The following is a 23430-nucleotide window of genomic DNA, read 5'->3' as shown; positions in this document are numbered from 1 at the left end:
CGTACAAAGATATAACCAGGTAGATTAATAGACTGATAGACAGGCTGACAGAGAGATATTGGGTTGGTAAAAAATACCTAGATCGATGGTAAGTAGATGGGTAGATTGATTGACTGGTCGACTGGTTGATGGATGGGTAGGTAGATAGATATATGGATAGATGGACAGATAGACTTGGATATGTAAGAAAACGGTAAAAAGATGGCACGATAGGTAAAGGGATAGGATAACGTGAGAGATGTATGTTATGACGTCCATCACATGGCGCACGGGAGAGGTTACAAGTAATGCCCATCACAGAGAGCAAGCCCGAGAACAAAATACAGTTAATCGACCTGGAATGTATTCAGCGAGATGATGAACAGGAGATTGAGAATAACAGGAGGAATAAGAAACCTCAAGTGTAAAGTGACATGTGGGAAAGGTTCCTCCATGGTAGAAAAGAAAGTGGGAAAATTCTAGAGAGAGAGGGAGAGTGAGAGAGACATAGAGAGAGAGCCCAAGAAAAGGACGAGACGCTACAGGCAGTCTGCTTCATCTGTCGCTTCCGTACGTTCGCTTCTCAGCAGTGAATAGCCAGCTTCTTAAACGCGTGCGGTGCTCAGAGGCCGGTGACCCCCATGTTTGCTGCTGTGGCGGCGAAAAACCCTTCCTTGAGCAACAGGTCGTCTCCTTCCTTCAATAAGAAAGAAGACCGGTAGAAAGACAGAGAGAGATTGAGAGAATTAGATAGATGGAGATATTGAGAGAAAGATCAATAGATAGAGAGATCAGAGAGATAGATCGACAGATAGAGTGATAAGAGAGAAGAATCGTAAGAGAGAGAGAGACCGATCGATAGATAGAGAGATCAGAGAGATAGATCGATAGATAGAGTGATATGAGGGATGGATCATAAGAGAGACCGATCGATAGATGGATGTATTGATAAAGAGAGATAGCAAGGTAGCTAGCTAGCTAGCTAGCTAGCTAGATAGAAAGATAGATAAAGAGAGAAATAGAGATACATAGGGGGAGAGAGAGAAAAAAAAAAGAAAAAGAGAGAGAGAAGCCTAGTTAAAGTCTGAACCGAACGGGGGTCCGTGAAACAGAAGATCAGAAAGAAAGCTGTGCTGTATTTTCAGTACTGATCATGCCAACCTGTTGGCGAACGATGCCCCTGGACCCTTGCTCTGGCATCAAGCCGAAGTGGATGTGCGGGAAATGAGCCCACTGCAGAGAGAACAAATCCATGCACGCAGATACCCATTCAAAACCCTCTACGCATAAACAACACTCTAGAGAGAGAACGAGATAAGTAGAGAGATGATTATGGCTCACGTTCTTTGCGGCAGCACTGAAAGCCTCTCTGTGGGTGATGTCTGGATTACCGGCCTTGATGCGCTGGATTTCTTCCCTGTAGAACGGATCCAACGAACGGTTTTAGTCAGATCTGTGAGTCGTAAAAGAGCAAATTGAAGATATTTTTGTTTCTCTCTTTGGTTCTTCCCTCTCCACTCACTTTATGAAGCGATTGTACGCCGACGGAACTCTTTGCCGCTTCTCCGGGGCTGGAAAGAAAATCAATAATCAGTAATCCCACGGCACACGAAAGAAAACAAAAAAGATTTCGGAGATCTTTCCCTTCTTGGGATAGAGAGAGAAAGACGACCCAAAAATGCCTAAAGAGCCATTAAATGATCAGGTGTGGAGGGATCTGCCGGGAAAGTAAAACATTAAGTTTCAAGGCGTGGGTTGATAACGCTACAGAAAAAGTCTGGTGATCTGCTGATAAACAAAATATGGGTTGAGAACGAAGGAATGGGTCATCGCACTGCGCATTCATGGCGCCTACTCTCCCAGAGTTTGAAGTGCAACACATTTGAAGATTCGCTTCTCCTCGAGTTGAAATCGATGTTGCGTCCAAGTCTTTCAGCTCCGCGACCAGCAGGGCAAGGACGAGATAACAATATCGAGAAAGCACGAGAGATAAATCGATAGTTTGTGCGGAGAACTAAAGGATGAAGAACTTACGCCGGTTGACGGGGGGAATGTGATGGATCTCGTGGGATCTCTTGGTGGAGGCGGTCATCGCGTCATTTGCAAGAGCTGTCGGTTGATCCGGAAGAGAAAGGACAGGAGGGCTACAGAGCTCATCCTGAATAGTGGGAAACTGCTGATGTGATTTCAGACTGGAATGAAATATGAGGGAGACAACGAAGAAGAGGACGCAGATGACGATGATGATGAGGAAGAAGCTAGAATTATAATAAATAGTAGTAGTAATAGTTATAGTTATAATAATAAACAGACGTAGTAGTAGTTGAGAAATATGAATCAGAATAAAAATAAAACGGAGGAGTAGAAGGAAGAAGAGATGGAGGGGATCATTATGATGAAATAAGAAGAGGAGGAAGCTATAAGAAGAAGAAGAACAAGGTGGAGAAAGAGAAACGGTTTCGCTTACGAGGAGATTGGTGTGGGCCTGAATGAAGATGGAGTCGGCATGATGGAGCTGCGCGGGCGCAGGCAAGAGTAAAGCGCGCATGTTGACGGAGAGAAGAGTTGAGCAGTGGCCGCATCTCACCGTCACGGTCTTGAACAGGCTGCTGCAAGGAACGCTCACCTGGTTGGCATTGAGGGCTACGTTTAGTTGGCGAGCTAAAGGAAGAAGACGATGGCCAAAACAGGGGGAGAGTACCGCTAAAACAGTATCGCAGAAGCTACAGTGGACGTAGCAGAGCTTCTCGGACGCGAGAGAGGAGAGATGATCGAGAGCAAAGGTGGCTGAGGACATGGTCTTTCCTCCGTCCTCCGTTTCCTTTCTCCTTTTGGGGATGAATGACAGATCCGATATTCTATGCTGCTGATTTGATATCTGATTTGATGGACCGCCCAAACTATAATGCAAACAACCTCGGATCTGCGCTTTGATCTGTTGATAGCAAGGTGGAGTGCCCAAAGAGGGAGGTTGACGGCGAGAGATAGAGATAGATAGAAAGATTGCTAGAGAGAGAGAGACGGATTCCTACTGGTAACGATGTGGCCGCTGAGATGATGTTATAACAGGGGAAAAGACTCAGCTTTTGGGGTGTATCTTTGGACTGATGTATGAATGAACAGAAGAATCTTCCCCCGACCCAACAGGAACAAACGCTAAAGCACCACCGCCAATCTATCTACACATGGAGCTTTGATTAATATATTCACCAGGAAGCTCCAATTTCGCTCCATTTACTGTAGTGGGTCCTACTCTTCGACCCTCGTGTGGATCAAAACGAAGCCAAGAACCCTAAGCCTGACATTATATGCCACGAGCACCACTGCTGCGAGGAATGGGGAAGCGGCGGCCTCTTGAAGATCTTCGTTCTGATTTCCAAAAGCCTTAGACTATTAGAGGTTACTTTGGTAACTGAGATGCAGTCTGCCATTATGAAGCCCGATTGATTACTCAGTTCAATGTCTTCCTTACTGCAGGAGAGAATAAGTTCGGAAGGGACTTGAAGGGGGGGGGGGGAGGGGGGGGAAGGGGGAGAGAAGAACAGCTGTTGCATTCCCAATGTTTGCGCTGGTGCATAAACAAGAGAGAGAGAGAGGGAGGGAGAGAGAAAGAGGAGAGAGGACAGAGGACAGAGGGAGTAAGGAGAGCGAGAGCGAGAGCAGAGAGAGAGAGACTGATAAAGACACAAGACATCTGCATGGATCAGTTTCTCAATCATTCGCAGGTTATTTTGGTAGTAAAACGATGGGTTGTTGGCGTTTTGCTGTGACCCTCGTGGATACAGGCGCTTAAAGAAAGACTCTTAATTTTTGTAGGGAGAAGAGATAGAGAGAAAAGATAACATCCTGTCGTGTGTCCAGCGGGCAATACCTAGTGTACTATTGAAGCAGTTTGGGAGCGAATGAGGGGGGACCGAGCCACATCGTCTACCCACCGCTTCTGGGCGACATCTGCGCTTGACCTCTTACAGGCTTTTGGGAAAGATGCCCAATTCCCTGTTTTTTCCTTCTCTTTCAGATGACCACGTCTTCCGAACACTATTTTGTGGCGAAAAGAAGAGTCCCCACTTTACCATGATTTGACCCTACATCTCTTTTCCATGAGTATGGCCGCAGCATCCTCCCCTGCTCTCCCTGCTCTTCTCTGCCGCATAGACCAGAGTTACTGTCTCCTCTCTCTCTGCATCTCTCTCTGTTTCTTTCTATCTATTTCTTTTTTAATCCTTCATCTCTATCTCTATCTCAACTTCTTTTTTCCTCCTGTATCTCCATATCTTTCTAGCCACATCGATCTCTATCTTCATTTTCATTTACATTATTTCCGTCAACAACGACACTGTCGCGCCCACATCGACCTCTTTCTATCTCGGTGCGTTCGTCTCATCTCTTCATCTATCTCTTTCCAGATAATTAAACAGGCGACCGACGTGGGCTTTCACTGCGTTGTTATCATCACACCTAACGCCTTCGGGCTTCAGGTCTGCTTGCACCCATTAACCAGATAGGCTCATCACATAACTCTCTCAGTTTTTTTCTATTTATCCTTCATCTCTATCACTATCTTCGCCCCATTTTCCTGCCGCTTCTCTTCCTATATCTCTACATCTCAATGCATCTCTCTTGCCGCATTATCTGCATCTCCATTTCCATCTGCATTTCAACATCTAAGTTGGGCGCTATCTCTTTCATTATCTACACATCCATTATTCTCTCCATCTAGAATCTCCATCTCTCTCTCTCCACACAATTCCACCAGTCAGAAACCCACTCTCACCACGATGTTATCATCCCAGCTCGTCACTCTTAATACCTCCATCTATCTCTATCTTAATCTCCATATCTTCCTCCATCTTTTTCTCCACACACAATTCCACATGAAAGAGAAACCCTTCATGCAGTCTCATCAGGACGTTATCATCTCAGCTGGTCCCCGGGTTCTGCTTTCTCTCTCGTGGCGTACGCCAGTGCAGGTTCAGCGATACATTGAATGCGGCAACAGCTTCTCCCTCGCACGCGAGGGATTCGCCCTTTGTCTTGCTCGGATCCAACCCTATATCTTCCCTCTCTGCCATGCCTCTCTCCTGCCACACCTGCGCCTCTCTTGCCAGGCCTTTCCTCTTCCTCTTCCTCTCTCTCTCTCTCTCTCTCTCTCTCTCTCTCTCTCTCTCTCTCTCTCTCTCTCTCTCTCTCTCTCTCTCGTTCTCTTTCTTTCTTCTTTTCTTGTGCGCTGCGATTTCGCTTACTTACACACGCTCGCAGGCGCAGAGAGAGAACATACCTTGTCGGCGCCATTGGTGGAAAGAGACGGTGGCCGTGGACCGAGACGGCTCGTCTGCCGAGCAGCGCGTTAATGATCCCTCTCTGCTACTTCCCTCGGCTTCCCCACAAGCCGACATTAAATAAAAAGAAAGCCGCTGCTATTAGACTATGATTACGACATTAGAATAATTCCCTAAGTCAACCGAATCATTAGAACGGCTTCTAATCCCGATTCCAATCGACGCCCACCGAAAAAGTTAGCCGTCGTTCGATTGCCCGCGTGGCCAGCCACTCGCCACTGAAAGTTTAGAACAAACGTTCTTAGACGGACGACCATCCGTCAGCCGTTTCTTCCCGTGCTGACCTCGGTACAGAAAACTTGACGAAAGCCGTGGTTTTTCTCTTGAGAATCACCGCAGTAAAGAAGCAAACTTGGAAAAATCCATCTGTAATCTGGAATCATGGGCCCCCCTAATTTGGAAAATAGTTGATGGGTTTCAAGTTTCAAGCTTCCACCACGGCCAAAAGTCTCACCTTTATCCCGTGTCAACCAAGTCAGAATCTTCACAGCTTTATCCGACCCATTTCAGGCTGACGCGTCAACCTTGGATCCACTCGTAATCTCTGGCCCTTCTTCTACCTCGATAATCTCTTTTCTTCTCCCTCTCTCTCTCTCTCTCTCTCTCTCTCTCTCTCTATCCTACTGCATACGATGGGTTTCGCCGCCTCGCCTTCCGTGCAGGCGGGGTGCTGCCGAGCGCGCGCTCCGGTGGCGGCGCCACGACGCCCGCGGTCCGCCGCGGCCGCCGCTGCCTGCTCTGGCTCAGGTTCTCGGGTCAATGCGATAGTAGAGAGGGAGGACAAGAAGAATTGGAGAGTGATTGGTACGTCGTTACTCGCCGCCGTGGCTGTTGGGTTTGCTGGGGTAGGGCCTATGCCGGCCATGGCCGACCTCAACAAGTTCGAACAAGAGATGCGAGGCGAGTTCGGGATCGGATCCGCGGCTCAGTACGGTTCGGCTGATCTCAAGTCCGTCTGCTCTTATAATCCTCGCCATCTCGCTCTGGAGTGTGGAATCTGACGTCTGATTTGTCTCCTCCCAGGAAGGCGGTCCATGTCAACGAGAATTTCAGGTGTTGTTGCTCATCTTCGTTCTCTTTGAGTAATTTCTGATTTAAATGGCGGATTTCTAGTTTTAAATTCGTTAGTTTTACTCACTCTTTCTTATGTTATTGATCAGTTTGAATGGGTTGCCGCTGGTTTGTTCTAACCAAGATTAAATTTGCCAAAATTTTCATTTTGAATCCGATGCTTCCTCACTTGATTAAGTTCTTGCGCCGTACCTAATTCAACATTTCAATGCGTCATCATGTTGATAACTTTTAGTGTTGAATACTCGATATTTTTACAGAAGGGCGAATTTTACCTCGGCGGACATGAGAGAGGCTGATTTTAGCGGTAGCACGTTCAATGGTGCTTATCTGGAGAAGGCCGTTGCATATCGAACGAATTTTACAGGTACCCTCGGATTTAATAAATTCAGATGACCGACTTGAATGACTAAATCTTTTTCGAGTTTTCTTAATTTTATTAAAAGGGGTTAAAATCTGCCTTTCGTGGAACACGTGCTTTCCTCTGCTTGTTTTCAGATTGTCATTATTCGCTTCTAATAAGGTTTTGGATGATCTTGTTAGTCCTTATAATCAAATACGAGACGGGCATAATCATAAAATTCATTACAAAATTACAGCAGTTTGGGGATTGAAAATCGGCTAATGTTTCTTTTCTTCTTCCGCCGAACTCTTCGGAAAATCTGAAAAACTTCAATTTTCAGTTTAAAGTGACTAAAGTTTTCATATTTGATTATGGTTCTAGCTGTTTATAAGTATTTTCATGATTGAACTATTATTAAATATTTTTAGATCTGGTAAGCGTAGCAAGTAACTAATAGGTAATACCTAGTAGATAATACCTAGCTTTTACGTATCATTTTAAAATTTCCCCAATCAAAGAAAATGGCTCAATAAAGGTTTTGGATGGTCTTTCAATTTCTACAGTCATATACGTTATGGTTTTAATTATCATATTCGTTAGCCATTTTAGGTTTCGAAATTGACTAATTGTTTGCCTGTTCATCCCCATTTGTTCATTTTTCCAGATAATAAATTTCTTCCTTTATATTTTAACTATGATTCGAGCTTTAATATTTGATGCAGGTTTTTCTATTCGTTTGTATTTTCAAGGTCGAAAAGTGCTGCTTTCTATGTTCAAAATTGAAAAGAATCATTAAGAGAAAATATCGCGATTGATTATTGAAGTTTGGATAATTAACAGACAATACTTGGCGTCTATTCCCGCTCTTAAAATTTCCTAATTATTGATATTTCTCTCAACCGTTACAGGTGCAGATCTGAGTGACACTTTGATGGACAGAATGGTAAAGATGTGGCATTTTTCTCTCTCTTTTTAGAGTGCTTCTTTGATCATGTGATGAGCTTTAAACTCCTGGTTTGAAAATACGTTAAGATTCCTAAAAGCGTTTGGTCGTCATCAGAAAACTTCTAAATTTATCATGGTTCTTTAGGAGATTGTTCTTGATTTGAGCTTCCCAACCGGGGATTGGCGATGCATGCTTACTTACCTTAAACATCTGAATCTCCACCTTTCCCTTAAAAAGACTAGTTTGGCGCTTGAGATCGTCATAGGAGTTAGGGATCGATCTTTTTCGACTGACTGAAAGTTTTGATCGTATCCAATATTATTGGTTGACCAGGAAAAAAATATTTTATCGGTTGATCCAGTAAATCATGATCATCTAATCAACCAGATTGATCATATCATCAATCTGAAGAATATTCAAAAAATAAGTATAAACGTTTTCCTTTCCTTCTCTCTCTCTAATGATTGCCATGATCAATATATTTTACGGTAATTAATCAGTCTAAACTAGGCGATCAACATGTCTAACATCTCCGTTTCGGTCTACGTGCAGGTGCTGAACGAGGCCAATCTCACAAACGCCATACTCGTCAGATCTGTGCTCACGCGCAGCGACCTGGGCGGCGCTACGATCGACGGTGCCGACTTTAGCGACGCTGTTCTTGATCTTCTTCAAAAACAGGTTTAATAAACAACCGGTCTATTCCACGAGTTGCACCAACGTATCAAATTCCTGTTCTTGAGTTTATTTTCTATTCTTTTGCATCTCAGGCGCTGTGCAAGTACGCCAGCGGTACTAACCCCGTGACGGGGGTGAGCACGAGGAAAAGCCTCGGTTGCGGGAACAGTCGCCGCAACGCCTACGGCAGTCCGTCGTCGCCACTCCTTAGCGCGCCACCACAGAAGTTGCTCGATAGAGATGGCTTCTGTGATGAGAGCACAGGTCTATGCGACGCCAGTTAGCCACTCCATCGTCTTTACTGTATGTATCCACAGGCTAGCTACTTTCCATTATTCATGTTCATGTTCATGATCATGATCTTATGTTATGGGCCTCTCTATCGCCAGCTAGCTATTGCATTGCCGTCTCTGAATATTGTCAGAACCGGATTCATTATTCTCGTTTGCCTTCGCGATCATCGTCTTGATCGCCTTGTAATTGTACGTTGCGGGTGACTATTGTCAAATTCAAATGAGCAAAGGAAGCACGAGAGCGGTGTGGAATTAGCTAGATTCTTTAATCTTTATAATATTGGACGGATGGAATTAGACACCAAATTAGTACCATATCTAAACATTTTATGCATGCCATTAATATTAACTCTTAAGACGTATGATAAACCAGAAATTAGGAATAAAAATGCAGTCTAAGAGTATCTGATAAAGCTTCAACATTGTTGTGTTCAAGGGCTTTGATTGATTGTTTGGAATCAAGTTCATGCAGCCGTAGATGTAAAACAGTTCAAATTTGATCTACAAAACGCCAGATGATCTCATCACCTTGTGTGGAGCAGATTATACCCCTCACTTGCTACCTGGAAGAGTTTATTCAAGGTGTTTACATGACTGGGTATCCGCTTGATCTTCTTCATTCCTCCTCCAAGATCTAATTGATCTTCCCCCATCAAGTCTCACTAGGAGACAATTCTGAGAAGGAGATCATTCAAGGGTGTTCCGGTGTCTGGCTGGCATGGATAACCAACAATGTTGACACTATAACTTATTTATACTTGTCTTAGATCTTTTCACAAGAGTACTTGACACTATAACATTTAGTGCCCAACCTAATTAATTAACTATATCTATTCATATGTGTTGTACTCCCAAATAACTTAGGGTATGGTTAACCATTAAACCCAAATCAGTTTTCTTAGTTAGTACTGATGCATAAGGGGCATCATTAAACGAATTGAAGCCGAGGGTGTCGCTATACACACATAATCTGCGACGACAAGGGTCGCGAGGCAGCGGCATGCAGCGGTCGGTGCGGTTACATGCGGCGGTCGGTATGGGGGGTGCGGTGCCCGTGGGCGGCGGCAGGTGGCGGCCAGAGGTGGCTGCGGGCAATGGCAGGCGGCAGCCAGAGGCGGCGGCGGGGGGCCGGAGGCTGAAGGCGGCGGCGAGCGGCGGGCGGCGGTTGGAGGCGGCGAGCGGCAGGCGGCGGTTGGAAGCGGCGGGCGGCTGCGGCCGGAGGCGGGCGGCGGCGAGGAGCGGCTGGTTGGTAGCGGCCGGCGGGAGGCGGCTGCACGGGCGGCTGCGGGCGGCTACGGCTTGGGTCGCGGGTGGCCGCAGGTGGGCCGCAGGTGGCCACAAATGGGGCCGCGGCCCAACGTGGCCTGGCCCAAAGGGCGGCAAGGGCTGACGTGGCGGCCTGGCCCAAAGGGTAGCCAGGGCTGACGTGGCGGCTTCGAGGCACGTGCAGGGGCGGCCTGAGTTGAAGCGGCGCCTTGGGGCGCGTGCAGGGGCGGCCAGGGCGGGGCCGACGGGGCCTGGCTGGTTGGCGTCGGCCCAATGGGCGGGTCGGCCCACTGGACCGGACGGGCGGGCCGCCCTAGGCCGGCTGGACTGGCTGAGCCGAACCGGACGGCGCGACCTTGGCCGGGGTGCGGTTGAGCCGCGACCGAGCACGGTGCGGCCGCTGGTTGGGTCGCGGCGACAGCTTGGCGGCGGCGGCGGTACGGCTTGGGCTGGTAGGTGCGCGGCGGCGCTAGGACCGCGCGGCGGCACCGTTTGGGTGCACAGTGGCACCGTTCGGGCGCGCGGCGGCGCTTTAAGGGGTTGCGCTCAGGCGGCGGCGCTTCAAGGGGGACGCGCGCAGGCGGCGGCTCTAGGGCGCGTGGCGGCGCAGGTCGGGCGCGCGGTGGCGCACATCGGGGCGCCCGCGGCAGCGGTTCCAGGGCGTGCGTGACGGCGCTTCGGGGGCACGCGGCGACGGCCTCAGGGCGCGCGTGGCAGCAGCCTAAGGGGCGCACGTGGCGGCGGCCACAAGGGCGCGCGGCGGTTGCGGGCGATGGCGGGGCGAGGAGCGGGCTGGCGGCGGCACCGCCTTCTTCAAGCTCTTTCTCTAACCTCGCTCTCTTGTCCAAAAACTTGTTATCTCATAAGATTGACATTCTCTTTCATCTTAACCTAGGGGTCCTATATATAGGCCCCCATGAAGTACAAGGGAAACCCTAACTAAAACATGAAAATTTAACTAAACCTAAAAAAAAAACCTATATAACTTGAGGGCATCGCCATCAAGTTCCATAACTTACTGGATTTTTTTATAGATGATATATTTATGTAATTAGTTAAAAAATATAATTATGTAATCAGTGCATAACGTTTGTATACAAATAATATTCTCATCTATCAAGATAATAAGTGATGGATACAACGGAATTCTATGCACGTACAAGATGCGACTATTTCTTCCATATATTCGATTCATTTATAAGTGTTGATTGTATATTAATAGACATTAATGAGGCATTTCCTACACCAATAGCTACTTCATCCACTCCAATAGCTACAAAAGTTGGTTAAAATATTGAATTTTAAAATTTGATTAAGAAATATATCCAGAGAATGAGAACATTAACATTAATGAAATTTCGTATCAGTTGAAGCCATACAAATGCTCGGACCATGGTTTTATTCATTAATAATCCCAAAATTTCAAGAGAAAAATATATGCACAAGAATGATTTTGATGGATAATTTCATCAGGTATCAAAAGAAGTTTTGGAATAAAGAATTTTGATTTATGATTAGGAGAATCATAAAAATCGAAGAGTACTTTTGGCATACAATATTTATATAGTATAAATTATGATATATTCAAGTATGGATTACACTTTTTAAAAACACTTTCGATTAAATGATACTATTATCTACTATTAATTATTTATGCGACCCATATAAATGCCAACTATTAAAACAACTAAAAGAAATAAAGTAACTAGTCACATGGAAATACATCTGTTACTAAATGGAGTTTCCAATATATTTTAAACCAATTATAAGGTCATGTCCTATAACATGGTACACATAATTTTGGACCATGATATTCATCAGAAATTGTAATAATTAGTAAAAAAGAATACCAGTTTAAGACAGGCTAGTAACCGATTATCCTTGAGTCAAAGGACAGAAATAACGGGAATGTTATGTTCATTTCATAAAATTACAGAAATTAATACTAGCACATATATGTCCTCACATTACTAACGAGCTATGCACCCCTGCAAAAATATAAATTTATTATAAAATATATAATATAGATACATAAATAAAAACCAATCATGAAAGAAAAAACATAATAAATTAAATAGGTAAATCAAACGACTCTCAAGCCCCCTAATAAAACAAATAATTCCAAAATACTACATTCATCTCATGGATAGTCTAGTTAATCCATTATGCATAATGTAGAAAATTCGTAGCTATATGAGTTTAAATTAGTTACAAACTTTTAAAATAATCCAAAAATTTTCTGTTTTTTGTGTATTTTGTGAAGTTCGATTAAATTATGATCCAGTATCAATGGTGAATCATTTGAATGATTGAGGCAAATTTTTTTATGTCTGATCTGACCTTTTCTCAACTGAAAAAGCAATTTTGTTCTTAACGAAGAAGGAAACATGTCTCTGTGAATTAAGATACTAAACCGTCTTTAGACTATCTAAAACATGAAATTGACAAAAGAGAGGTCTGCCTCGGTGAATATTTTTAATTGACATTGACGTCCTTATTCGGTGAATGGACTGATCTCCCATGATGGATATTGGTAAATCACTCAATGAATTTTGATTGGAAGTCAAAACTGTAAATGGCATATTCCTCCATCATAAATAAATAGTTTTTTGGTAAAGAATCAACACAACTCCCACAAAAAAGCACATACCCAAAAATCAATGCTTTACTTAATATTTTTTCCTTTTAATGTTTTCTCCCAATTTACAATGTAAAAAAGATAGATTTCTAGGACATAAACGAGCACACACCGCATAAGTAATACATTTATCAAATTTAAAATGTACTTAACTCAGAGGTCATATTTATCTTCAAAGAAGATTTAATATTTATGAAGCGATAGATTTATGAAATTTAAATTTAATATTTTTTTGACAAAACATATTCCAGCCCCAGAAACCATAAATGGACATCAAATATACTGGCACTGTTTGGTAATTAAATTCGACGATAACATCAATATTTCTGTCATTATTACAAAACCCTGGAGAGTAGTTAAAATATATCTTCTATAGAGTAATTAATATTATAAATATTGACTTTACAGTCCAAAAATGGACTTAGGGTCTTCCATTTGCTCACAAATCACCTTAGAAATGAGCTTAAAAAATAAAAAGTACTCTCTTGAAAAATAATTATATAAAATTCCCAATCGCCTTATAGATTCAGGTCAAACACAGTTGTATCACTACAGTTATTTCTCTTTCTACCCATTGAATTACTGGGGTACCAATTCTAATCCCAGAAACATAATCGGTACAAAGCCTTTAAGAAAATAAATCTAATTTTCAAACTCTGATACAGAAAAGAGGCAAATTTTGTTCTTTTGTGTTATGAATTATCATTTCAAAACAATAAATGTTTACCATGATTAAATATATACTATCTAGTGTCCGTATGATATCCTCAAATTTCATCTTAGCAAATGGTATAATGCAAACTTTTTGAATCAGAGATATATGGGGGATGATTTTTTTTGTTGGGAAAATTGACTGATCTTGTAGGAGAAAATTATTGTTTCTAGCATAAATATATCTACAAAATCATTGTTTCTACTCTTACAAAAAATACCTTTTATGAAAAATCAAATTTGGGAAAAGGCTTCTAGTGATGAATCTACATACAAAACCATTCCATTCTGAATCTTTTATCAGGTCTCAAACTTCAAATTTTCATAAAGTCTGCCGCTAACTCCGTGTAAGCAGCTTCAATTATATTTATACATTTCCTCATGTCAGTCATCTGCCCTAAATATGGTTCTAAATAGTCTCCTTTTTTTTTGACAAAGGGGTTCTTAATCAAATTCATTGAAACATTAATATCGATCAACTTTATGGAGGACCCATGAGATTCTAGAATCTCATTACATGGGTGCCCAAAAGCTCAAATTTGTTGCTTATTCTCCAAAAATAATACATGTACTTCCAACTACATCAAAAAGGCTGTGTTTTGTCTAATAATATTTCATTTTATCAATTTCTAATAAAATAATCCACAAATTTAAACGTTTATATATCCAACATTAACTTAAATTAGAGAAAATTCTCAGATACAAAGAATAAGCATCATTCAGATACTGACATCAACTTCAACTAAATTGTATATAATTATCTTTACATTAAATTCTAGAAATGGGGATCCAGTGCGCCAATATTTTCCATACAAGGGCCAAGCCTTAACTTTGATTCTTACTGAATCAGATTGAAAATATCTAGATAATTCATCGTGTTACATAAAGTAAATACTGAAAACTTTATTCGGTTTATGTATTTTTTCCATGCTTTTCTTTAAATAACATAATAGATTTTCAAAGTCAATAACATCGTCAACATCTAAAATCATGGTAAATCAAAGAAACCCAAACATTGAAGGGTTCTGAGAACTCATATCGACTATCATCATATTGTTTATACTACTCGGTCCAATCATATCCATAAAGTTTTTCATGAATCTATCTTTTTCCTCAATTTTCATCACACTGATTTATAAATTATAGACAAATAAACCCACATGATTATAATAAAATGATGTTTTTTAAACCAAAATAAAAAAGAATAAGGACCACACAAATGTTCTTATTAACGTAACTAGTTTATGGTTCCTTAGTATTGAATTTTTTTGTTAAATTATAACAATGCACTCAATTTTGCTTTGAGAAATATTCAAACAATGGTTAAAATTTCCAAGGATTAGTCATAATCCCGTATGAAATCTAAGTTACAACTCCAAAAGGGAACTCCACAATGCAATTAACTCTTGTCATCTTAGTTGAATTCAATGGAAGTTTCAATCAGAAGTTTCTAAAAACAAAAATCTTTTTATTTTTTATTGACTAGGAAAAACAAAATAAGATTAATTTTATTATATAATTAAAACTTACCCTTATGCGTAACATTTTTGTTATCTGATTAAAACTTATTTGGTTAATTTGTTAATTATAATTATATACATACACCTATAAATTACTACCATGAGTTGAAAAATGTTAGAATCATGAACTCTTAAAGACTTCTAGTAGATAGAAATTTTCATGAACAATGAAATGACCATAATTTTTATCTCCCCTTAGAAGCATACTGATATGTCAAAAAGACAATCATTAAGATGAATTTTGGATGTCTTCTATGAGTTTTAGATTATTATTTACTTTTATTGACTGATCAAGTGCCTATAATATGTGAAATTCTGTATCCACTTCTATAGAGACACATTGGCTCGATAATGAATATTTTCCTTGTATGAACTGTGTAAGAGATACATCCTTTTGAATTATATTGCAAACTTTGAACTGAGGATATAGAAGTCTCATTTATGTTCATCAATATAAGTAGTAGAAAATCCATATTGATATTCTATAATTCAATGAAGTGTCCAATATTAATTCAAAACAATAATATGTTAAATTTTTTTTGATATGATTCCTTATTAATCATTAAATACTTATTCTTTAGATGTTTTTTAACAGATGATTTTGTGTAATTGTTTCAACATATTTTTTATTTCTCGTATATGATGGAGCGCATCCCAACAACGCCAATGAATCATCAGCGGAGCCATCCTCACCGTCCTCAGCATCGCCGCCGGCATGCCAAAGCGTCCGTGAAGACGCCCGGGTTTAAATACCCCGGTTAGAGCACGTCTGTGACCGTATCTCGTGTTTTCATTATCTGTTTTCAGTTGATTGATTTCATGTCTGTGTTCATCATGACGAGTTCACCGTACTTATCATGACGTGTTTGTTTTAATCCTTTGTTTTATCTCGAGTCATTTTATTAGTTCCCCGTGTTTTTTTATTTTATTTTAAGTGTTGTAAAGGGGTCCCTTATTGGGCCCCAATGTGTTGTGTAATGGGTCCATCATGGCCCCTATATAAGGCCATGATGGACCACGTACAAGGCAGATCTGGTTTTGCTTTTTGGCAGTTACACATTCCAGGTCTCACGAGAGAAGAGAATGGAGAAGGAGAAAGAGAGGAGGAAGGAGGGAGAAGGGAGAATGGAAAGGAGAAGGGAAAGAGGATTCCCGCCATCGCTCGGATCGCCGCCGTTGTGCCGGACCGTCGCCGCCGACCGCAACCGCCACCCTCAGTCGTTGCCAATCACGGTCGACAGTCCCGAGTCGTCACACCGTTGCTGAATCGCTTGTGTGCCACCACCGGCCGAGCCGACCTCCTAGCCATCTTCCTCACTATTACAGACGCTCCCGACTCAGCTGCCGATCGCACGACTGACCAGAGCTCGTCGTGTTACCAGACTGCCGTGCAACTCGGCAGCTGCTCGACCGCGACCGCGCAACAACCTGGCCGCACCACCACACGATCACGCAAAAGCCCAGCCGAACCGCCGCGCGGCTTGATAGTCGCACGACTGCGACCGCGTGACAACCCGAGCGCGCCGCCGCACGATCGCGTAGACCAAAGGTCTTGTTATATCGCGGCCGTCCCGCTGCACCGCAGTGAGACTTTGTCGCCGTGCGACCACGTAACTGCACGACCAAGCAGTCACTCGGTCACGCCATCGCGTGATCGATTCACTGCACTGCAGGGTGACCAGGGTGCTGCGCGACCACGCGATAGTGTGACCACCCAGCGATTGCAGCAGTCGTCGCTGACAGCTGCCGCCCATGGACGCTGCTAGTTGCGGCCGTCCGCCATGACCGCAGCAATCGTCGTCGACCACGGCCGCCCCATGGTCGCTGCTAGTCCAGCCGCCGCCAGGACCGCCACCGTCACGCCGGGCCACCACCGCTCGCCGCCCCGATAGTCACCGTTCGCCTACGCCTTTGCCGCGACCCCACCGCGCCGGCGACCGTCGCCGCACCGCATCACCGTCATGCCGCCGATCGGTGCTGCATCATCGCCGCCGCCTGCCGACACCACCGCCAGACTCATTGCTGCCCGCCGACGCAAGTCCCTCTTCTCCTCGCTCTAGATTGACCCCTACCAACCGCCCCGGCGTCCATTCGCCAGTCGAGCTCGCCGTTCCTCTCCGGCAACTTTCCACCGCACCCACACCCGTTGCCGCCGCTGACAAAGAATCTGCATGACGAGCATACCAATGACGAGGTACGTTGTTTCCCCTTGCTCATCAGTTATATTACGTCTTACAGTATATTTTTGACTACACATCCACCGCGCTCGGGTTAGATTAGGTGAGAGAAAGTTATCGAAAGAACTATGTGTGTTGAGTGTCTTCATAGGTATGGGTCGAGCCCATCCGTTACGTACGAGCCCCTACAGAATTCTTCAGTTCGGTGCCGTAGTCGCCATCGTCGCTCCGACGAGGGCCAGAAGGTCACCGTCATCGTCACCGGTTGTCTACTTCAGAGCTCGGAACTCGGCGGAACCCACTCGTCAGCCCATGCACATACATTTTACCAAGGACAATCGCATCACAAAGTTACATTCACTTAGTGATCTTATCCGTTGGACGACGCCATCGGCAACGTCCCACATCAATATATCTTTTTATGTAAATGCTTAAGGACAACATTTTCTTAATACTTTTACCTTATTGCTTATTATTCTCTACTTCAAAATATTATTTCTTTATTAATCATAGATATAGACCATCTAGGGTGATATGATTATTCAAAGAAACAATTAATTGGCATAATTCATTCTTTATGGTAATATTTTTTACAACTACTTTTAATTATTGGAAGAACCAAGATTCTAGATTTGGTAAGGGAGAATACAGTTGTTCTGTGCTCATTCTTAACCAATGAAAATATTTTTTTCCTTTTACTGTATGGTTTACATTTTTATGAAAGCATGGAAGGATAAATATATTTATTATAACTTTTTTATAATAACGAGTTTCAGTTTTAGTGTTTTTATGAATCTTGGCATGAACATGCAGATTTCTCAGGTATCATTATTAATATTTTTATTATACATAACCAGACATTGTACAATCAAAACATTTTCTATCCAATTACTTTTTTATCTACCTAGACAATATTCTAGTATAAGAGGATCAGTGATATCTATACCTACGATTGCAAAAAATCACTCGTGTTTCTGTATTTTCTGTGCATTAAAATTATACGACATTTTCGGGTAACAGTTTACTGGTAATGGTGATGCATACGTACATGAGGCCCATCAATCCTCATAATTCATATATTTATTTGCTATATCATTATATTTATAGTTGTTTTATAGAATTTCCAATTGTTCTTCTCATTAATTTTTATCTGAAATATTTTTTTTATTCAATGAATGAATTGGTTGATTACATAATTGAACATTTTTTGAATTCTAAAACCAGAATGTTGATTGCCCAAATTTTCTATGTTTGTGGTACCAATTGGGACTATGGAGTTTGAAATTAGTTTGATTAGTACTGTCTTTTATGTGGTTTTTCAATTCATTTACTCATTATTTCATTCATTTCATAGCTATCAACTTACTATGCATTTATTTGTACTAAAAAAAATCTTCATGTCCCATAATAATCCTTAATTATATCCTTAAGGAAAACAAAGCCACCATGATACTGAAATGCATGTATCAAGTTATCCCTGTTATTAATGTAAACTTATGTAAATGTATAAAATACATATGCTTCCTACAAAGATGTTGTCCTGATAATTAGTTGAATTCTTATTAGAAACATCAAAATCAAGTAAAAATTAATTTTTTTCATCAATTCCTTATTCATTTATTTCACGAAAATATGTGCACTTTACTTAAGACTGTAAATGGTAGACAGAATTATATCGCTTTATATTATTTTAATTAAATTTTTAATGAATTCCCAGAATTTTTATATTAAGGGGTAAGTTTTCTTTTGCAACTCTTTTCATGCACATCTTTTTAGTTTAGAATTTTTAGCAGAGGATATTATCTTCTTTTGGGCACATATAGCTGGAGCTACCAGGTTTGCATCTTTTACTTTGTGATTTTTCTATTTAATTTCTGATTGTGGTAGTCCTATTATCAATATTATATTTTTTTATCTCTAAGTGAATTGTTTTTTACTAATCATGGATTGAATTCAAATGCTGATTCACAGTATTCTTACTAATTATAGAGTCTTCATTATTTTCATTCGATTCTTATACTTCTACTTTTATACAGAATAATGTTCGGTTCACTAGTTTTTAAGTTCTTTCATTACTGATTCTTAAACTAAACTATTCGAAAACCTATTGTGTTTTTAGTTTTACACTCATATAGACCCCTTTTCTCATCTTTTAGAGACTATTAGAACAACCTGAAATCAATTTTATTCTTCTCCATATGTGATTAAACATCTTTTATTGGCCATTAGATAGAAATAAGATTCATGAATAAAAGTTATGGGCCATTAAAAATTATTGACTTGACTGATGCACAGGCCTCGAGGGTTATACACACAAGATTTGTCGATGATGAATCTCAATGGATGCATAAAATCCTAAATTTTTAAAGGGTACTTTGGCATTTTTTACTGATATTATCATCATGTTAAGGTAAATTTATAATTCATGTATTCATTAGACCATTATCCTAAAACAGAACTTTTCAATATAATATTGGCATGATTTACAGGCCCATTAAATCTCATTGATAAGAGGTTTTCACATTACTACTTTTTATTCTCTTCAAAATTTGGCCATATCATATTTTGTGGAGTCAAAGTTAAATAAATAAAGGAAAATGAGACAAAAATAATTTTGAAGTGCTAGCAATCAAGTCACTAGAAAATGCTTGACGTTGTGGTGGTAAGCAAGTGTCACTAGAAAAATTATTTTAACACCAAGGTGTGAGAAACAGAGCAAAAGACAAGTGCAGCTTGCACATATGCATGAGAGAATGCCGATATGCAGGCCAGAGTCAAAGGCAATCTTGTTTTCTTATTCAATCTTGAACCCCAATCAAAGTATAAGTATTCGGTTGGTTTCTTGTATTTTTAAATGTGTGATTAACCATAGTCTTTTTAAATTTCAGGCTTTTGACGGGCTACACCAAGAAGATTAAAAATGGATCACAACCCCAACAGGCCATGATATTCAGGGAGTTCGAAAGAAAATATGAGCAGGCTTCAAGCTCACATGACCCAAAGCTCTTGTCATATCAGGCTGATTTAAGTGCATCAATATAGCATTTGCCATCATAGTAGATTGGACGACCAGATTTAAATTACTTGATTTTAATTTGATGAGATGTCTTCCAACCGTAATCCATTGCAGTAGCAAGAAACTCGTCTGTGTGCCACCTAGCAAAATTGGAGCCATTGACAGCTCTATGGAGGATTGACCAGCTCATGAAGTTGAATGTGAAGCTCCAGATCTTCCAAGAAACCTGCCATCATGGAGGAGGATATCTGACATGCATGCCAAAGTCTGGGATGGTGAATGGCACCCCCTTTCTCACCTGCTCAAGTCAGGGCACTTCTGGTAACATTCTAAAACTCTTTGTAGAAATTGCCATTTTGTTCTTTGTGTACTATATAAAGCTGATCCCAATTCATGGGAATATCCAATTTTGATATTATTTTCCTAATTTGGCCTCTTTGAGGCATTTTGTCCAATAGATACAGACACTGACAAATTCATCTGATTTTTCTCCCAAATTAGATATTTATTATACACATATGTGGCTATATACGGTGTATTCTTTTACTGTAAACTACCCCTAACCATATAATAATAGAAATAATTCATCCATCTCTCTTTACCTAATTTGTTGAACTCTCTTAAAAATAAAAAATACTCCCAGTAATGTTTAGAGTCTTATCTTGTTGAGTAAACAGTTTCCAGAATATACTGTTTTGCATACATATTATCGTGGATACAAATTATCTGTCAAATACTTCTGCTTAACACTTAAAATAATTGATATATGTTTGTGAGTTTGTTTGATTATTAGTTGAACTATTAAGAAATTCAGAGGATTGTAGACATCATCTAGACTAACCTAACTGAGCCAACCCAAGAGAAACCTATGCGGTTGGTGAGAAGGTGGAGGATTCTCACATTCGTCAAAACTAAGAAGGTTAAGAACATCAAACTCTTCACTGACTTTTTTCTTTTTTATATCTAGTGTAATCCCTATTACCATGTGTTTTCCACTTAGGGGGCACCAAACTTGGGTTAGGGATTTCAAACACTCTAGGTCAGATATCCCAGGGACAGAAGTAAGGGACTAGCCATGACTTGTATAAAAATACATGTGTTGATCTCCTTGAACCATCCTACATTAGATAGGAATAAAAATATACAGTAAGGGGTAACTTAAAGTGGAAATTTTAAAAAGTCCTAATTATCCCCCTCCCCCTTAGTCATAACTTGGCCATTATAGACTAACAAGTTGAATAATTTTGCATTTTAATCTATCCAGCATTGACATGTTCTCAGATATGAAAGTTCTTTATCTCTATTTCTTTCATTCTTCCATTAAATATAGGATTATTGGGCATCAAAATCATTTCCCTGTTATTATACTTATTTTTTATCCACACCAAGATCTTTCAAAATACTCTTAAGCCATATTCCTTGTTGACTTGTACTTACTGCTGCCACATACTAGCTTTTGAAGAAGATAATTTAAGCATCTCCTACTTTTTTGAGATCCATTAAATAGCTCTTTAACGAGGAAGAAAAACATATCCACTTGTGATCTTTTAATTATATCTATATTTTGGCCAATCACTGTCCACATGTCCTGTCAACTTAAGATTAAATGATCTTTCATGTGACAATCCATACTCTTTGGTTCTTTAAATATATCATATCATTCTTTTCACTGCTCCAAAAATGATGAGTTGAAGGATAACTCAGAAATTTTGATACGATACTCACATATAACATGAAATCTGTTGTTATATCATCAACTACATTAAGCTCCACACCATGCTTCTATATAATTGCTTGCCCACCCAATTCAAAGTGAACCTTTCATTTCACTTTGCAAGAATTGTGAACCACTTTCATGATATCAAAGTAAAATTTTTGACTATTTCTGTTGCATACCTTTCTTAGGAAATAAACATTCCTTTTTCATCTTGAAATTGATGAATACCAAGAAAATGATGAAGTGAATCAAGATGATTATCTCAAATTTAGACATCACCAAGTTCTTGAATTCTTGAACATAAAAATAAGAAAAATCCCATATAAATCATAAAATCACTATAAATACTCACAACCATAACATCAGTGATAATCTCAATTTTAGGGTTTTAATTCATCATTTGTATTTTGAGATTATTCAATAATAACATATACCGATGCTCACTAATCTTAGCTAGTGATGAGTACGAATCATCTCCATAGGGAACAGTGATTAAATATTTAATGTTCTCAATATAGTGATTATTTAATATGGGAAGAGATATTTACTAAAAATGAAACCCAATGATGAGAAAATATTAGGCGAGATAGTGATATTAACTCGAGGAGAGTTGTTAGTAGATAGTGGTAATTTAGGTTTCAAAGTAGCAAGTGAATACAAGAGTGAAATAAAAATGATATGAAGAGTGACGGGAATGGGGTATAGAATGAGTCAAATATGATAATCTTCGAGTAAGTTAAAAGTAAGAGAATGATGTGAAGGTAAGACGTGATTTGGAGAATGTGTGGAGGTGATGGAATGGTTAGATGTGTAGTGAAAGTGAACTAATTCCTTATATATCACCCCTTTTCCCAATTCAATACTATTAATTAATTAGAGTACATTTATTATGTACGTACATCTAAATAAGAAATTGGTATAATTATTCCATGTACCTAATTTCTCTCTTATTTGGCTTTCTCAGGTGATTTGAAACCAAAATAGTGTGATGCCAAATCATTTATGCCAGCTCGAGTCTACAGATGTTGTGGTAGTTGATAAACTCTAATTTAGGTTAACATTAAGTTGTTATGAAAATGGTTAATCAATAATGTTTATAAACCTATACTCACAAATAATTTATTCAGCTAGTGACAAGTAAGGGTTGTCTCCATAGGGAACAGATGTTAGGGAAGGAACCCTCTCGTAAATAATGAAGTAAAGAAGATGACAAGAGTTTTATATATCGTACGACCTTATAAAATGGGTAAAGATAGTGACTATAATAGAGGTTGGACAAATTTAAGAGAATGGACAAGTATCATTCTAATAGTAGAAGTGGATCCCACTTAGTGAAGGGAGACATGCACCGTGGCATGAGACAATGACATGAGACGAGATGGGAGTGAATGATAAGTGGTATTCTACTTAGTACTTTTGAACTAGGTTTTATAATATAGGAATTGTGATGGCGTAGGGGACACATAAAATTAATGATAGATGATGATGGATAGGGACGATGACCGGTGAAGATGTTGGTGGATGAGTTATAATAAACGATGAAGATGATGGATGACGAAGATAGTTAAACTACCTAAGTTTGCAGAAGAAAACTCAATGTAAGGCAAGAGGCTAACCTTAGAACCCTATATCCTCCAAGATCAGGACAAATTCCTGACGCAGATCAACCTCCCTACTTTTTTGTTGAACCTCCCCAAACACACCAAGAAACCCATGATGAACCTTCAAAACTTCAC

At 40.4% G+C, this 23430-nt stretch overlaps 2 protein-coding genes across 3 annotated transcripts; one reads left to right on the top strand and one right to left on the bottom strand.

Annotated features, from left to right (window-relative positions):
- Positions 1-321: 321 nt before the first annotated feature.
- On the bottom strand, positions 322-3191 carry LOC144716728 (protein YABBY 4-like). 2 transcript variants are annotated; one of them, XM_078591963.1, is made up of 7 exons: positions 2681-3191; positions 2447-2605; positions 2014-2152; positions 1502-1550; positions 1321-1396; positions 1141-1212; positions 322-676 (listed from the first exon to the last, which is right to left on the bottom strand). In XM_078591963.1, exons 1-7 carry the CDS (start codon positions 2774-2776, stop codon positions 602-604), a joined length of 666 nt encoding a protein of 221 aa, XP_078448089.1. In that variant the 5' UTR covers positions 2777-3191; the 3' UTR covers positions 322-601. The 2 variants fall into 2 exon arrangements, with proteins under 2 accessions (XP_078448089.1, XP_078448090.1); XM_078591964.1 differs by having other exon boundaries at positions 2014-2137; positions 2681-3173.
- Positions 3192-5902: 2711 nt separating this feature from the next.
- On the top strand, positions 5903-8765 carry LOC144716727 (Pentapeptide repeat-containing protein). The gene is made up of 6 exons (XM_078591962.1): positions 5903-6267; positions 6342-6371; positions 6650-6756; positions 7641-7675; positions 8231-8359; positions 8449-8765. Exons 1-6 carry the CDS (start codon positions 5951-5953, stop codon positions 8638-8640), a joined length of 810 nt encoding a protein of 269 aa, XP_078448088.1. The 5' UTR covers positions 5903-5950; the 3' UTR covers positions 8641-8765.
- The last annotated feature ends 14665 nt before the right edge of the window (positions 8766-23430 follow it).

This window comes from Wolffia australiana, chromosome 2 (assembly GCF_029677425.1).
Source record: "Wolffia australiana isolate 7733 chromosome 2, ASM2967742v1".
Lineage (NCBI taxonomy): Eukaryota > Viridiplantae > Streptophyta > Magnoliopsida > Alismatales > Araceae > Wolffia > Wolffia australiana.
The sequence above is the reverse complement of the archived record's forward strand: the minus strand, read 5'-3'. Positions and strand labels throughout refer to the sequence as shown.

Bases quoted from the DNA above. Each gene is read 5' to 3' on its own strand.
- LOC144716728 (XM_078591963.1), bottom strand. From the start codon at position 2,776: ATGTCCTCAGCCACCTTTGCTCTCGATCATCTCTCCTCTCTCGCGTCC. The intron at 2,606-2,680 runs GTACTCTCCCCC...AATGCCAACCAG, and splicing joins TCTGCGATACTGTTTTAGCG to GTGAGCGTTCCTTGCAGCAG. The intron at 1,397-1,501 runs GTGAGTGGAGAG...TCCGTTCTACAG, and splicing joins GCGTACAATCGCTTCATAAA to GGAAGAAATCCAGCGCATCA.
- LOC144716727 (XM_078591962.1), top strand. From the start codon at position 5,951: ATGGGTTTCGCCGCCTCGCCTTCCGTGCAGGCGGGGTGCTGCCGAGCG. The intron at 6,372-6,649 runs GTGTTGTTGCTC...ATATTTTTACAG, and splicing joins CATGTCAACGAGAATTTCAG to AAGGGCGAATTTTACCTCGG. The intron at 7,676-8,230 runs GTAAAGATGTGG...GTCTACGTGCAG, and splicing joins ACACTTTGATGGACAGAATG to GTGCTGAACGAGGCCAATCT.